The sequence below is a fragment of the Salvia miltiorrhiza genome, chromosome 7, assembly GCF_028751815.1.
Source record: "Salvia miltiorrhiza cultivar Shanhuang (shh) chromosome 7, IMPLAD_Smil_shh, whole genome shotgun sequence".
NCBI classification, from domain to species: domain Eukaryota; kingdom Viridiplantae; phylum Streptophyta; class Magnoliopsida; order Lamiales; family Lamiaceae; genus Salvia; species Salvia miltiorrhiza.
The window spans coordinates 2,444,453-2,461,905 of record NC_080393.1 but is presented as its reverse complement, the minus strand read 5'-3'; the positions used below and the strand labels follow the sequence as shown (position 1 = coordinate 2,461,905).

The following is a 17,453-nucleotide window of genomic DNA, read 5'->3' as shown; positions in this document are numbered from 1 at the left end:
TAAGTCCGATTATTGCTCGTTGTGGGACGATTCAGATTGGATTTGGGCAAAATTACCGTATTCCACCCTATTACTCAGTTTGGAGTTTGACGAAATTATTCGTTGTGGAATGATTCAGAATAATTTTAAATTCATGTAAGCTAACAATATAAATTAAAAAATTGGCAAACTTTAGATACTTTTCGTTGATATACCCCTAACCGTTACACGGTTTTGAGATTCCAATCGTGTAATCGTATAACAATATTATTAACACTGTTACACGACGACACGTTGAAACCTTCTTGTAATCGCGTAACACGAGTTCGAGCAAATCGCAGAATCGTGTAACAGTTCATTTCGAAACAGACATAGATTATCTTATAAAGTGCAAAAAAATGACAGTGCTATCTATGTACACCATAATCTATATACAAACAGCAGCAATTACTGTAGTTGCATAGCACACTCTTCTATCTCACCTTATTTGGTTGAGGTAGAATTAGCATGCCACCTAGAATTTGTAAGCGCTGGGCTTCGGACGAGTTTTGCAGGAACCGGGCTTCGCGAGGGCCACGTGTATGAATCTGCCCTCGAAGAACTAAACAGCAGACCAAAGTAGCCAATTCAGCAAGAGAGTTTCTTGACTATGAGAACTCCCTGAATCAAGGCAGACGAGGTTTACCTGGCCGTTCATATCTTCAATGGCTGTTCGTGCATGCTCCTCTCTCACGAACCAGACATAAGCAAATCCGAGGGGTTGCTTAGTTTTCTTGTCGAGTACGAGTTTCACTGCATCAATACGTGCAATCGACTGTCTGATTAGTTTTCAAGGGCATACAGATGAGATTTTCATATTGCTACAATAAGTCGCACCTCGACTGACTTCTCCAAATCGCGAAAATGCTGCCTTGAGCCCTCCCTCCCCCGTTGATAGGGCTAACCCTGTGCAACGCGATATGTATGCTCAGACAATCCAATCCATCAAAAAATGGGATAGAACAGAGAAGAATAACGATGATCGCACAAGCAATGCTCATATCCAAAAACCATATATAGCTCTTTTCGTAAGCGAATCATAAACTAAAAACATTATCTCACACATTCACATAGCAATCTAAGCCATACATTCACCTTTCACCTAGACAAAATCAATAAACTAGGCTATTTTCTTGTTTGCATATTCCACAATATGCAGCTAGAAATGGCAAATGGGATGGCTCGAAAATTAAAGGCATAAACACTTTTTTGGAGTAAGCATGGGGTAGAAACTAGATCATTATCATACATTATCATACAAACAATCGATGTATACATGTGTATTAATTATTACTACTTCAAAAATACATCGTAAAAATGAATAAATGGTTAATCTTTTTTCATAAATGGGAATAAGAAACACAGACACACACACATTGTGAATACCATTCTCTATGCCAATATAACAGCATTTCTTGTACAAAACCAGATATATATATACACACACACACACACACACTACATTTCTCTACAGTTCTAATAGGGAAAAAAAAATCTAAAACACTTTTAAGAAACTACATTTCATAAGCAGATGTTATAACAGATATTACAAACAAAATCTCAATAAAAGAAATCAAAGAAATCATGTAGAGGAAAGTACTTCAAAACTATGAGCTCGGTAGAAAGTTGCACCTTTTACGAAGATTACGACACTGGAGGGAGGATCTTCTTCCAATTCAGCGGAAGAGCTTAAATTTGAGCTACATTTAGCTTTATTGTTGAAAATTTTAGTTGGAGCAGATATTGAGATTTTGAAATAGGGGGTTTCGAGAATTGGGGTGTTGGATTTCAAGGGCCTTTGAATCGCATAATAATTTCTTGGAAATTTAGGGCACAGAATTGGTGGTTTACAGGGTGAGCAAAAGAGGGCCATTTGGAACCCTAGATTTTTTTTTATCTAATTGCAACTTTCACACATTCGTACAGTTTCTCTATTCGAATTTCGACGTATTAGAACTTTGGGCTGGTAGTCAAATGGGCTTATTTTTCATGATTAAAACCAAAATTTTAAATATGGATCTGAGATCTTAATCATTGAAGCCCACAAGCCCATGGGCATATTTTATCTTTTATTTACAATACATCTCTTTATTTACATTGTTAAAATTATATTCTATTTCCACGAATCTTGATGCATATTCCTTTTTGGGCCGTCCCACGAATTTTGATATATTTTTAAATATAGTAACAATTAGCTAAAAAATTAGGATTCTTAATTATACTTAATTATCACTTTTCTACTTTATTACCTACACACTTCTACTTTATTACCTACATACTTAAAATATTAATTTACAATTCATTAATTTTCGTGCCGAAAACAAATGCATCAAGATTCGTGGGACGGAGGGAATTTTGAATGCGTATAAATAGGTTAATTAAAATTTAAAGGTACAATAGCAGGAAAAAAAAAGTTTGTGAATTTGTTGTGTATTACCCAATTTTATTAAAATTGACAATTTAGTCGTACTATTATCACAGAGATCATGATTATAAAAAAACACAACTACATGTTCTAGACCTGAGATCTTAAGTTCGAGTCCTCCATCGCGTAATCTTTAAATTTATTTATTTAAATATGTTAAAAAAAACACAAGTAAAATTTAATTTGAGAGATCATGAGGCATCAGGAAACTCTCCTTTACGATAGGTCTTGAATTCAACCTCGCTTGTATGCAGTGTATTACTCCCTCCGTCCCGCTAATAAAGGCACGTATTCCATTTCGGGTTGTCCCACCGATAATGGCACATTTCTACTTTAAGAAATAATAAGGGATAGCTAATTGTAGTTAATTCACTAATTAAAAGCCTAATCAAAATTAAAATTAACTAATGATGCGGGGTGGAGAAGTCGAGAGGTCCGGATGTGAAATGTGAGGGAGTGAATTCTTTTCCCTTTCTCATTCTCACGTCTGCCGCTCTCACTCAAACCCTAAATCTATCTCTCCATCTCTCTTCTCCTGAAACCTCTATCTCTCTCTTCGCCGTCCGACCGTCGTTGCCTTGTTTGGGCGTAAGCTGCCGCCCCCTCTGCATTTGTCTCTCACTAATTTGGCCTCCACCATTGTCCCCGATAGAAAATTCCCTGTGATGTAAACCCTACCTGAAATCAGATCTCTCTCTCTCTTCGTCTTCCGCCTTTCATCGTCTTTCTCTGTGAGTTTGCTACTGAAATCTGAGGGATTTAATCGAAAGAATGTCGAGATACTACGACGATTCTTACGATTGGGAATGGATGGGTGCGTTACTTTCTTGTTGATGATGATTTACGACTCAAAGAACTAATAACCTCACCACGATCCTTTTGCCTTTTTGTAGCTGCCCAAAATCGACTGATGGTTCTTCGCGAGCTCTTCCACTTTTGCACCGCTGCAGTCAGCCTACCTCTGCCTGGTTTGCCATTTTTGCTACCTTCAAGCAAGAATTGGATGATGGCTGCTCTCTCAAAGGAAGAAAGATCCTTTCTTCTAGCCATATTGCTGCTGCTTTTTTGTGTTTAGGTGTTAGATTTTTTAGGTTTTGCAACTGAATGTATGCCCTATTTATAAAGGGTTTAACTTTGAAAATTTGTGGGAAATTTGAAAACTCCCAAAAATTTAATGAATTGAGCAGTTCTGCCCTTTAATTCCAAAATGTGGCGCCATTTTTTTCATTTCAGCTCTGCCCTTTCATTTCAGTTATGCCGAAATTGAGTTGTTCAAAAAATCGATTCAGTTTTTTTTTAGCTTTTAATTTTGTAAAAACAGGTTATTAAAAAATATTAATTAAAATAAAATAAAAACAGAAAATTAATAAACATAAAAATAAAGTTTATTTCATATTGATAAAAAATCACAATAACTATTAATCCCTTAATCACAAACTTAAATATGTGGACCACACTCTTATTTCTACTTACTTTCTTCTCCTTAATCTCCGTGCCGAAAAGAAACGTGCCATTATTAGCGGGACGGAGGGAATATATTTTTTACCTTTATATAATGTAGAGGTTCCGACTGTATACAATGTAGTGGCTTATTTAATGATATATACATATATACTTCATGTAATTAAAGAAAATAAGAAAAAATTGATATGCCTCAGTTTTTGTTTTTGTTTTTTTTTTTTTGGGGGGGGGGGATATTTGCCGTAAAATACATGAACTTTCAGCAAATTCTGATTTTTCCAATAATCTTTAAAATTTGAAAAAAAATACACCACCTTTCGATTTTTTCTGATTTTTCCCATCAGTATGAAATAACTCCATATAGAAGTTGATTTTAGAACTTTTGGCTTAGATTTGTTGATACCTAAGCCGATGCATCGACTTTATTATGCCACATTTATTATCCGTCATACTTAGGTATCAAAAAATCTAAGTTAAAAGTCCTAAAATCAACTTTTATTTGGGGTATTTCATATTCGTGGGAAAAATCAGAAAAAATTGAAAGATGGTGTATTTTTTTCAAATTTTAAAGGTTATGAAAAAAATCAGAATTTGCTGAAAGTTCGGATATTTTACGGCAAATATCTTTTGTTTTTTTTACATGTGCACATTTATTGAGTGAGTGGCGGTTAGTCATTAGTCAAATCAAATACATGTATGTCTTCTTTGCATGTTACTTAATTTTGACCAAACTTATAATTTAGTTTTGGTTCACTGAATTAGAAGAACATTTAAAGAATAATGATAATGATGTTCGATGCATCAAATCAAATCAAATGTTTTTTTTAGAGAAATCAAATGTACTTATTTATTATTCACTAGTTCGATGAACGACCCTGCATATAAATATAGAGAAGAGTTTTAGATTAACAAAATTGTCACAATATTCAATTAAATTATTTTGGCAATATCGACTTTATCTTTTTCTCCATTAACCACTTGTTTTTTTGTTTGTTTGTTTGTTTTTTTTTTTTTTTTTTTTGCCATTAACCACTTGTTTGTTTCATGGAGAAGACAGACAAGGAAAAGGAAATTCATTTACAACTTTTACTTTTTTTTCGCCGTTTCTCAATCAATTCGAAACATCGTAATTATGTCGCATATTAATATTTTTCTAAATACAAAATACATATTATTCTCTCCGTTCCATTACAAATATTCAATTACTTTTGAGCACGAGAATTAAAAAATGTGTAATTAATAAACAAAGTGAAATTGTGAAAATTATTTAAATATTAGGTATATAGAGAGAATATATATTACCAAAAAATGAATGAGACATTTGTAATAGGACGAAGAGAGTATATTATAAAATTAAATATATCCAATTACTTTTGAGCACGAGAATTATTAAATGTGCAATTAGTAAATAAACTGGGTTTGTGAAAATTATTTAAATATTAAGTATAAAGAGAGAATATATTACCAAAAAATGAATGAGACATTTGTAATAGGACGAAGAGAGTATATTATAAAATTAAATATATATTATAGTGAATTAAACTACTCACAAATCAACAATTACTTTTGAGCACGAGAATTAAGAAATGTGTAATTACTAATTAGTAAATAAAGTGGATTTGTGAAAATTATTTAAATATTATGTATAAAGAGAGAATATATTACCAGAAAATGAATGAGACATTTATAATAGGACGAAGAGAGTATATTATAAAATTAAATATATATTACAGTGAATTAAACTACTCACAAATCAACAACTAACATGTCAATTTTGATTAATGAATGAACATGATGGCACAATGATCCAGCTCTCTTGAATCTTGATACATACCCAATTTTGGTTGTTAAAAGAATAAACACAATATAACATTCAATAGGTGTTTCAAATATATTCCTTATTAAATGAATGTTACAAATCTGCGTTCAACTCAACTTCTTAGTCAAAAACTATAATAATTGGACATTACTTTTTCTTCACTTTTTTTAGGGAATAATAATTGGCCATTACTTGATTGTACTAACTTTGGACTATTTCTATCAATCAATATTTTTGTCATAATTTTGAAATGGTTGGGACCGGAACAAAATGCATTTGTATAATACAAAATTGAAAAGGAAAAAAAAAAGTTTCATATAAGCTGACAATATTTCGTTGCATCAATTAGTTGGGTTTCACTTCATACATGTACAAAAATATTTGACCACTAATTAAATAATATTTTTGTCGTACATTAAACATAAGCAAGGACCATATACAAGGATGAAATAAGTGGATTTAATTATGAATTTTGAAAAAAATAACTTCTTTCAATTATTAATGATAAGGACATTTTGTAGTTTAAGCTAGCAACACAACAAGTGAACTAAACATGTGTATGGAGAGGCTAACCAGGCGGCCCATAGGTTGCAGGATATTCTTGAAGTTGCTCGACATAATTTTTTGATTAGTGTTAATCATGTGTATAGAGAGATTAACCAGGCGGCTCATAGGTTAGCTCAATATACGAGAATTTGTGATACGCCTGCTTGTTGGACGAGAGAGTTCCCTACCTAGCTTAGGGCAATTGGTTTTGATGATCTTTCTTAATATAAGTGCTTAGAGCTTCCGTTTCAAAAAAAAAATAAACAAGTGATACTAAACATTAATGACAAATAATTTTTTTAAAATAATTCATGACAAATAATTCTATCACTAATTCACTTCAAATAATTTTAGGATTTTTTTTTCATTTATTTATGAAACCGGTAGTTTTTAGTTCGAACCGGTTACGTTTTTCATTCAATTTTGTCAGGTTTCAAGTTTTCATCAAAAATGGTGAATTTGGAATTTTTGTGTATGAAGAAAACACTAATGAATAATTAGTTATTCAACTTAAGATTGATTAGTAGGTTGGGCAATTTTTTTTAATATTTGTTTTATGTCGTTAGTGAGCTCTAAGAGCCATTTCAACTATTAAACAAGTATTTAAACAGCAGTAATATTCGATTTCGGTAGATTCTATTTCCCCTATATGTCCATCTAAATTTTATATCTACATTTGGTAGATAGAAATGGAATTTAGAGTAGGTACAATTTGACACAAAAAATTTGGTATTGTACGTTACGATACCATAGTGACTAGACCACTATTAGTGCCCACTGCAATATGTCCATTTTGGAAGGTAAAAATGTCGAAATAATATGCCTTATATGCTCTTACCCAATTTTAATTTTAATACTATGGAGGGTATATATGTTTTCCACTAATCAATAGTTTTTTGAGACACTCTTTCGTGCAACCGGTTGCTTCGTGCAACTGGTTTCTGAATGACACTATTTCAACATACAAATGATACTTGAAGATTGTCAACTGTCATTTGTAGAGTTCGAGGATTTTTTAGGACAGTAACTTAGATTGATTTGGAAATTAGGACAATAACTTTCGAACTTGTAAAAATAGGGCACTAATTTTTTTTAGAGTAAAATAGGACACTAATTAATAAGTATTGCATCCGCAGGACATTTTTGGGCCAATTATCGGCCGAGAAATGTCATATTTTTACGACACTTATTAATTAGTGTCATGTTTTACTCTAAAAAAAATTAGTATCCTATTTTTACAAGTCCGAGAGTTTTTGTTCTAATTTCTAAATCAACATAAGTTATTGTCCTAAAAAATCCGTTGACTCTCATTTGTATGTTGAAGTAGTGTCATTTGGAAATGTTCAAGTGTCATTTTTCGAATGAAGTAGTGTCATTTTGAAAATCAGTTGCACATGAGTATTTGTGTAGTTTTTTTTCGTTGATGAATAGTTTGTGTTTAATTCTTTAGTTTCTCGGTACGGTGCTATAATTTTTTTTTCCAAATATTAGGATGATATCATTAATATACAAACGGGGAGATGTTTTCACTCGTATCCCTAATTAAAATATAAAAAATAATTATGAAAAATTATTGATTTATTCATAACGATGAATAGGGAATTTTTCATTCAACCTAATCATGCATGTATGAATATATTAAGTTGACGGATAATGTAAAATGAAATTATATACACGTAATTGATGTGATGAATCACAGTCACACACACACATCATATACGACACAGCAACGTGCATTTTTTTGAATATATAAATATATATTCAAAAATATATAAATGACTGAATAGCATAGCATTTTTTTTGTTTGGGCCGTTTAAACATGCCACACGTGTACAATCAATTTTAGTACTAATTTGCAGTATTTTATTTTTTTTGGGAAAAATCGTAGTCTATATTTTTTACTCACTTCTGTCATATTCAATAAATATAAATATAATTCGAATATTTTATTTTTAGCCTAGTCAACTTATTATAGGGTTCTCCTTTTTTTGTTCTTTACGAAAGAAGACATTCTTGTTTGAACCGACTCAATAAATTTTTATCAAACAATATAAATAGAGATATAGTTGCCAACATTAAAATCATGCCTTTCGACATCTTTCTTTCTTCTTTTGTAAATTCACTTTGATCTGTATTTTGTCTTTTTGGCTCGAGTAATTTTGTTTCGTTCAATAATTTGATTCGTGATATGTCAAGATCAGTAGCCTTTGGAGAATGGGATGAAGACAAATTTAAATTAAATGATTGCAACATATGTATCCTTGTGGTTCCTCCATGCGCACTAGATTTTTCAATTTAATATCATATGATTCACTTTCATATTTTAGGGTAATTGATGTATTTATAAATATATGAACTTTTACTTGTTTTTTTAATATTTAATATGAATTTTAAATTTTAATTATAAATACATGAATTCACTCACTTTCTGGTATTTAATATGAACGAACTTTAAAACATATGAACTTTAAATTTATTCACTTTTTTGACTCATTTTTTATTTTTTTTTTTAAAATTAAATCTGACTTGGAATGTCTGAATCTTGACGTGGACAGTTTAGAGCTGAGTTATGACGACGTCATTTTTAATTAGAGAAAACTAATATAAAAGTGAACGATAAAAATTTATCTACAAATTTCACAAATTCAGAAAGCCAATTTCGTTTCGTCTTTAAGATTTGGGACTTAAGAAAGTTAATTTCGTCATTCAGAAAGCCAAATTCAGAATTTCGTTAATTAAGATTTGGAAATTTTACGGCCAACATCGATGGATTCATGATCGAGCGCTTCTGCAAGCTCGTTAAATGTCAATTGTCCGCGTCAAGATTTAGTCATTCCAAGTCAGCTTTAATTTGGATTAAAAAATGAGTCAAAATTGAATAAGTTAAAATTGTTCATGTATTATAAATATGTTTTAAAGTTCATGTTAAATTCTCCATCCATTTTCTTAATGGGATGTCCCAATACAAATGTTTATTCCTTTTTTTTTGGCAATATATTCTCTCTCTATATCTAATATTAAAAAAAAAATTCACCAACCCCTTTTTTATCTACTTTTCACACATTTCTTAATCTTCGTGTCCAAAAGTTATGGGAGATTTATATTGGGACGGAGGGAGTACCAAAAAATGAGTAAGTTCATGTATTTATAATTAAAATTTAAAGTTCATGTTAAATACCAAAAAATGAGTAAAGTTCATGTATTTATGTACAGCAATTACCCTATATTTTATGTTTTTAAAATACATTGTACAAGACAACACAAAAATATATTTGATGCTATCATACATTGTTTTTATGATTAATTTTAGCTCTATTGACATTTTTAGCGAGTGTTCTTTGATTCAATTTAATTATTTAAATATTGTCTAGTTTGCATTATAGTTGGATTATTGCGTGAATTATTTATTCTATCTATGATATGATAAGTATCTTATTCTCTATAAAAAAATATATATATATTTTCCTTCCCGAAATCAAATTCGTCTGAATCTTGATTTTACCTCTCTATTGATCTTGAAGGCAATCTAATAGTGAAAAATGATGGAATATATATATATATAGAAAGGTTCTATGGACAGTGAATAATTTTTTTCAAATAGGATGAAAAAAATATTATGAATAGTTCATGATAATATTATCCTGTGGTATTTATGTGATATAATTTTCCACTTTAGAGAATATAAGACAAAAACAATGCAAACCACTAAAATTAAGTGTAGAAGAGGGTCCGCCAAAATTAAGTGGATAAACGGACCCACCAAAATTTATGTGTTGTATGTTTAATTGAAATATTGAGTGTGAATGAATTTTAAAATATAAAAAAGTGAATTTCCAAAAAAGGAAAGCATACAATCTTTATGGACGGACAAATATAGTACTCCCTCCGTCTCATTATAAATGGCTCAAAACTTTTCGACACGTGAATTAAGGAGAAAGTGTAAATGTGTTAAACTTTGCCATATGGAAATAAACCACGTACTTATAGTGGGACGGCCCAAAATGGAATACATGCCACTTTTAATGAGACGGAGGGAGTAATAAATTAATATGCAATCTTTGTGGATGGATCAGAGAGTAATATTTTTCAATCTTTTCTTAACCTTATTTTTTTGTAATAAATTTATAATAAATTTACAATCCAAGATAATGTACTATAAAAAATTTAGAAAAACATATTCTTTATGATAGAACCAATAACAAAAGCACAATTATCACATATTAACCCTATGAAAAACTTTAAAGATGACAATGGAATGAGAATCCATGATTCCCACGAAAGGCTTAGAAATCATTGTCTCCTTTTTCAATAAGGGATTATTGCAAATGGAGTGCAATGAGATTAAGCCACTTTTAACAAAAGTTGATTTTGACCACTAATTAATTTTGTGAACTTCTTCGCCATATGTAAAAAAGCTAAGTATTAGTATAAGAACAAATTATGTCTTTTTATCTTATGCACCCTTTTGAGTGAGTGGGTATAATAAATAAATAAATACATATATTAATCAAAATCAAATCAAACTATTTAGTATTCAGTTTAATCTCAGTTCGAAACGTGACCGCTATTAACACGCGCGCGCTACAATTAGTTTTGATTAATTAATTAATAAATTGGACAATGAAACTTTAAGAAATCTCGTACGTCTAATACTATATATTGAAATTTGAAAGTTAAATTTATCTCAATGGAAAGCCAATATTGCAGATGCAGTAATATAATTTGAGGGGGAAAAAAAAATCAAAATTATAAGGTTAAAATATTGGGAAGGGACTAACATAGTATAAATATCAATATGTCTTTCCACTCGACTTAATTTCATATGTTATCACATATGCATGTCTTTCAATTCCACTAACTCCCTCTGTCACATTTGGCTTAGCCGTATTTTTTTTGGGTCGTTTTATTTGATTTGACAGGTTTTTTTTTTTGGAATAATTATTTTATACTATATTATATAAATAGAGGCTCACTGACTTTACACTGCAATCTTATCTTTATAAATAATCGTGCTGAAAAGAAATAGGTCAAATCGAATGAGACGAAAAAGAGAGTATATGTGTTTGTATACATATATATTGTTAGAATCATTTGGGCATTTCTTTTGTGGATGGGACATTTCAATTACAACTGTTTTGTGCCTTCCTTTGATTCCCTTGTTAATTTCACTTGAATGGACACAAAATTAATTGTTGCTAGGTACCTCACAAAATATTCCAATTTTTTCATCATTTATATCAAAGGTCCATCTATGCCCACCTTCGTCCGTACTTGTACCTTGGAGTCCTTTCATGGGGTTAAGATTATGACTCATAGAATTCCTCGAATATAGTACTTCCTTCGTCCCACTCCAAATGTCTCCTTTTTTTGGGCATTGAGATTAAAAAATGTGTATAAAGTAGATAAAGTGGGTATAAAGTGGATTGATGCAAATTGTTTAAATATTAAGTATAGAGAGAGAGTGTATTGCTAAAAAAGGAAATGAGACATTTGGAGTGGGACAACCCAAAATAAAAAATGGGACATTTGGAGTGGGAAAGAGGGAGTATATGATTTGTAGAATTATTAGGAGGGCTAAATTTGTCTTTTTATTAAATAAATACGTGGCTCCAATAAATAGTATTCATAAATGAAAAGAAGGGATATGAAATTTCGACAGTGAATAAATTTATGTTTTTTTTTTTTTTGGTAAATAGGCACATGATATCAAAATACACAGGGCCAGTTGCCTATAAGTACATGAACAATACTCAAATTTTCGTTTTTAACTCGATCTATCGTTTTGGTAAAAAAAAAATACCTAAACTTTTGATTATTTGGAATTTGACCTGAGATTAAAAGTTCGTTGTCCAATAACTTGATTGTCTGGAGTCTAATGGACAATCTGAAGATACTGTTGAAAATCTCTTAACGTTATCTTTCTAATGATGCTTATATATATAGTTGGCCTTTTGTCACTGAAAGGAATCGGAAAAAAGAAAAAATGTAAAATTTTATGACATCAACTTCAAGTCATTTTTTGACCATTTTCTGTTATCAAAACTCAACAATATAAGTATTAGAAAGATAACGTCAAGAGCTTTCTAATCGTATCTTCAAATTTTTCATCGGACTCCAGAAAATCAAGTTATTAGCCAACGAACTTTGGAATCAGGTCAAATTCTAAAAAAAAATTATGTATGTTTTAACAAAAAAAATGGTTAAAAACGAAATTTTGGGTATAATTCGTGTATTTATAGGCAATTAAGCCAAATGTATACAACACGAAAAGAAAAAAACTTATTGAAGAACTCCAATTCTTGATCGAATGTCCTAGCTAGTGAAAGGTGTTAAGAGTTTTACTCCCTCCATCCCACCAATCTTGAGTCACTTTCCTTTTTTCGGCCGTCCCACCAATCTTGAGTCATTTCCTTTTTTGGTAAAAAAAATTCATCTTTATTCACCTTTTCACTTTTTCACCTAACACACTTAACACACTAAATATCATTTTCTTAATTTTCGTGCCGAAAAGAATTGACTCAAGATTTGCGGGACAGAGGGAGTACTATACATCTATTATTATGAAATTAACAAATATTTAACTAAATATTGAAAAGTTTATGGGCCATGATAACGTCGGGACTCTATCGTTTATAGCCTTATAGGTATGGTTAGAGAGTTAATTTGGCCAACCTAAATATGGTGGTGTTATGAAACAAAATAAAATAAACTAAAAAAAAAAAAGCAAAAAATAGAGGAACTTGGTAAGCTTTGTGAAGGATTTCATAATAACTACTCCTACATATTTTTAATGCGTGTGCCCTTCGCGTTTCGGGAAAAAGAATCCAAATTATTTTTTTGTAATATTTGGCTTTCGGTGAGCGGAATTTCGAAAAGTCGAATTTTTCAAATGCCTAAAGAAGAAGGGAATATATAGTTTTTGAAAAGACATTTATTTGAGTCGCTCGAAACTTGAAAGTGGTTATAAAATAGATGCATTCTTCATTTTGGATCCACAATATTCAAGTAATTAATGCCAAATTTATCAACTAGTAGTCTAGTATATATCCCACTCAAACAAAAAAAAAAGGTTTTATTTAGTCTAATAAAAAACGTAGCATCCTCAAAATTAGAGATATTATATTCTGCGTTTGCTTTTGTCGCCAGTAACGAAAGAAGTTAGTATTGTTTTTGTGTAAAACTTACATCATTATATGTAGTTTGGATTAATAGCAGTAAATAACGCAACTTTTATTTGAATTAATTTTTAAGTTATTGCAATTGCAATATCAATTTTTTATTTTTGGACATCATAGCTTTCCTAATTTTTACAAATATTTTATTTGGGATGGATTCGCATAATTTCATAAAATTAGTGTGTATTAATTTGTCAAAGACAATACCCTAATTAAAAAAAAAATTGTCAAAGACAAAAGTTCATGGTAGAATTGAAAAAAATGATGATATTAAAATATTTAACCTCAAATATATTCACGAATTAAGTCTTGGTTAACGATATATTATTATTTATAGTCCTAAAAATGCATTTTTAGATATTTTTATCTACTTTAATCTCTAAAAGGGAAAACCATAAATACAAGAGAAATAGATTCTGAATTTGATAAGAATCTTAAATATGCATTTAAAAATCTTGGTTGCAACAAAGAGAAATTGACTTTTAAATGACAAAACACACAACACACACTTTAATAGTTGCAATTCGCATGATGCAGACGCACATACACACACTCTAATTAATGTGCGTTACAAGTATTACAACACTTTTGAATGTCTTATTAAGAGCATATACTGTTTATTAGAGAATCATATAGATTCTTATCTAAAATTGATCCCCACCTGAAGAGAGCCTCTTTCTCTCGCTTCCAGAGTAAGCTGAAAGCCAAGCCTATGAAGCGCAATATGGGGGGCTCGGCCGAGCTCGATGCGCATCGACTTGCGAGCCCCCCACTACAGATGTTCTAAGGTGTGTGTGTCCATATCAGATCGAAATTTGTATAAAATACTTTTATTTTACTGTATATTTTCTTTCAAATACACCCAAGTGGCCAAGTTTAAATACAAATTGCAGGAGAAAAGATAAAAATATCAATCCAAATATCCAAGTCTAAACCACAGTCACGATTACTTTGTCTCCTAGGGTAACCAAACTGAACCAATTGAAACCAAAATCAATTTACAAATTTCCCCTAATAAGCATCGATATTCAAAGTTAATGATAAAAATATTATTTTGGAAGGCACGAATTCCATCAATTTTCTCCTCTCGAATATATAATTGCAAGATAACAAGCCTTAAGTGGGTATTCGTCTATCATTTAAATATTCACGGATATTAATTAGAAGCATGATATTGATATTGATATATATATATATATAATGATAGCTAATATATTTCCATGATTAATTCAATCCAGAACTCTACTCTACATATTCTTTATTTTATTTTATTTTATTTTATTTTATTTTATATCGTATTTAACTTAATATATTAATTATTTATCTAATGATGTGATTGAACGAAAACACAAAGACTGAAAAAGTACCATAAAGTAAAAAGGATTTTGCGCGTGATTAACTGGGGCAAAAATCTGATTCCATGAGGAATGTGATTCCCAGAAAACTCATCAAGATCAACAAAATTCTAACCTTCACGAAAATGAAATATTCACAGAACCACTGAGTGAATATATTCAACTTATAAATATATATTTATAAAAAATATATACCACCAAGTTGTCATATCCGCGAATAATACAGCTCATTATACAAGAAGCTACATTACACAAATAGACCCCAAACATAATGGAAGAGACCCCAAATTTAAAAAAGAAAAAAAAAAAAAAAGAGGAATTAAACCAAAAAATAAATAAGTCACTCCCTCTTTCTCTGTATACTGTTTGCTCCATTCTGCACTGCTTTTATTTTATTTCATATATTTAACAAACCAAAGTGCATAAGCTCTCTTCTTCTTCTTCTTTCCTTTCTTCCTCTTTTTTCCCATTTCTGGCAAACTGAGCAGCAAATTCTTCACCAAGATTTCCCAACTGTACGGCCGACCAAGGTTCAGGTGCTCAAAACTGGCAGATAGAGACAGCAACCTTTGCAAAATGGTAGGTTACGAAATTTAAGGAAAAGAAAAAAGGTTAACCTAGATTCCACCCTCGGCGGGCCCACAACACTTCCACGTGGATCTCGGAAAAAAGATTCACCTTCCCCGTTTGTTGTAAGATCGATCGATCGAATCTCACCACACTTATTGTATTTTTTCTACTAGTAGTTCTGGTACCGCCGCCGCGCCACCACCGTCGATTTGGTCTTTTTTCTTTTTTTAAGGTGGGAGTGTCCCCACTAGTGAGTAGCGGCTGCGACAGCAGCAGTGCTGGCGGAGCCCAGGATTAATGGAGCGGCGGCGGAGGTTGACCCTGCCGCCGCGATGGTCGAGACGAAATCCATGTGGTCCTCGCACAGGAATTGGGCGAGGATCCTGGTGCTCGGCCCCGCCACCAGCCTGTCCCACGCCTCCTCCGCCTCGTCGCCGCGCTTCAGGAAGACCTCGGTCGCGTCGAGGCGGTGCATCCGCCACTCGAGGTGCTCCGCCAGCCGCATAATGTTCTGCAGCTGGCGGCACGCCAGGGTGCGGGTGTTGGATTTGATCTGATCGATCCCCGCATCCAGCAGCTTCGCCCTGGCGGCGCCGCCGCCCTGGCTGCGGAAGTACTCGTGGAGCTCCGGCACGCCAATGGCGCGGCGGATGCCGCGGGAGTAGTCGCCGGCGGGGTCGAAGAACTCGCGCGCCTCCGCCACGAGCCCCGAGTCGACCATCTGGTCGACTCGCTTCGACACGAACGAGTGGAGCAGGGGCATTGCCACGTCGACCCAGAGGAAGCAGCAGTCGTACCTCGACCGGAAATGGTGGTCGTCGTTGACGAGCGCCTTGATGAAGGAGTTGGAGCCGCCGGCGATGATGGGCATCCGGCCCCTCTTGGCGATGTCGTCCGCGGCGGCGGAGGCGTGGTAGACGAAGTCGTGGGCCCAGAAGTCGGCTTCTGGGTCCACGAACCCGAGCAGGTGATGCGGCACGCCGCCGCATTCCTCCTCGTTGACCTTGTTGGTGACGATGTCGAGCCCCTTGTAGACTTGCATTTTGTCGGAGTTGATCACCTCCGCGCCGAAGCGCGTGGCGAGCTCGATCGACAGCCGCGATTTCCCCGTCCCCGTCGCGCCCATTACCACCACCACCTTCTCCTTGCGCCGCTGCCGCGGAATGAGGTTCAGCAGGCCGCCGGGGAAGTTCACCATCGGCGGCGGCTGCGTTTGCTTGCAGGCGGCGGAGAATGAAATATTCATGCTTATATATGTCGTCAATCAATTAATCACACCTGTTTCATTACCAAAATTAATCAGCTTTTACTCTTTACAAATACACAAAAACATTAAAATTTAAGGAAATGAATAAATCTTGGACCTTTTTATATGTACGCGGCGAACCTGCAATGACGTGTGTTGATGGAGTGAAAGAGAAGCGGGGAAAGGAAGGGAGTGAAGATGAGAAGAGAGAAGTGTAGTTATGTTTTGTTGTTTGAAGCTTAGATTAAATGTGCAGAATAGGTTTGAGTGGAGATGTATTTATAGTAAGGAGAGGGGAAAGTGTTGAAGCCATGCATAGAAACGAGTCAATGCATTACACGTGTCACCGCATCTTCTTCTATTCTCTCTGTCCCATCTAGCTTCTTACATATACTTTCAAGTCGTTTGAATCCTCTTTCATTATATTTTACTTTGTCATTTCTATATATGTAGAGATTAGTGTATGGAAATTTTCTATTTCGAGTATATAGTGTTTTTATGAGGAGTTACTTGGGCATGCCACTTGTACACTCATGGACAAACTTAGGATTTAACAATAAACAGACGGAAATTATATTTTTGTTTTTAAAAATAAATTTATTTTCTCCGTCTCGTAAAAGCTAAAATATTTTTTCATTTTGGACCGTCTCACAGAAACATGAACATTTTTATTTTGGTACACTACCCCACCACTATTCATTTACTTTTCTTTTTTACTTTTTATAAAATGGGACCCTTTCTACACTCACAATATACTCTTTTATCTAAAGTAAAATTCTATTAAAAATATCTTGAAGTATATATGATCGTTAACTCAGCTTTTTAAATCTTCAAAATT

The 17,453-nt window shown here is 32.9% G+C and overlaps 2 protein-coding genes across 2 annotated transcripts; both read right to left on the bottom strand.

The window, feature by feature from the left end:
• Positions 1 to 153: 153 nt before the first annotated feature.
• LOC130991559 (organelle RRM domain-containing protein 6, chloroplastic-like) lies at positions 154 to 2,029 on the bottom strand. Its single transcript, XM_057915845.1, has 4 exons — positions 1,651 to 2,029; positions 856 to 924; positions 665 to 771; positions 154 to 580 (listed from the first exon to the last, which is right to left on the bottom strand). Exons 1-4 carry the CDS (start codon positions 1,889 to 1,891, stop codon positions 494 to 496), a joined length of 504 nt encoding a protein of 167 aa, XP_057771828.1. The 5' UTR covers positions 1,892 to 2,029; the 3' UTR covers positions 154 to 493.
• A 12,924-nt stretch (positions 2,030 to 14,953) lies between these two features.
• On the bottom strand, positions 14,954 to 16,943 carry LOC130991557 (adenylate isopentenyltransferase 5, chloroplastic-like). The gene is made up of 2 exons (XM_057915842.1): positions 16,734 to 16,943; positions 14,954 to 16,647 (listed from the first exon to the last, which is right to left on the bottom strand). Exon 2 carries the CDS (start codon positions 16,613 to 16,615, stop codon positions 15,617 to 15,619), a length of 999 nt encoding a protein of 332 aa, XP_057771825.1. The 5' UTR covers positions 16,616 to 16,647; positions 16,734 to 16,943; the 3' UTR covers positions 14,954 to 15,616.
• Between the last annotated feature and the right edge of the window lie 510 nt (positions 16,944 to 17,453).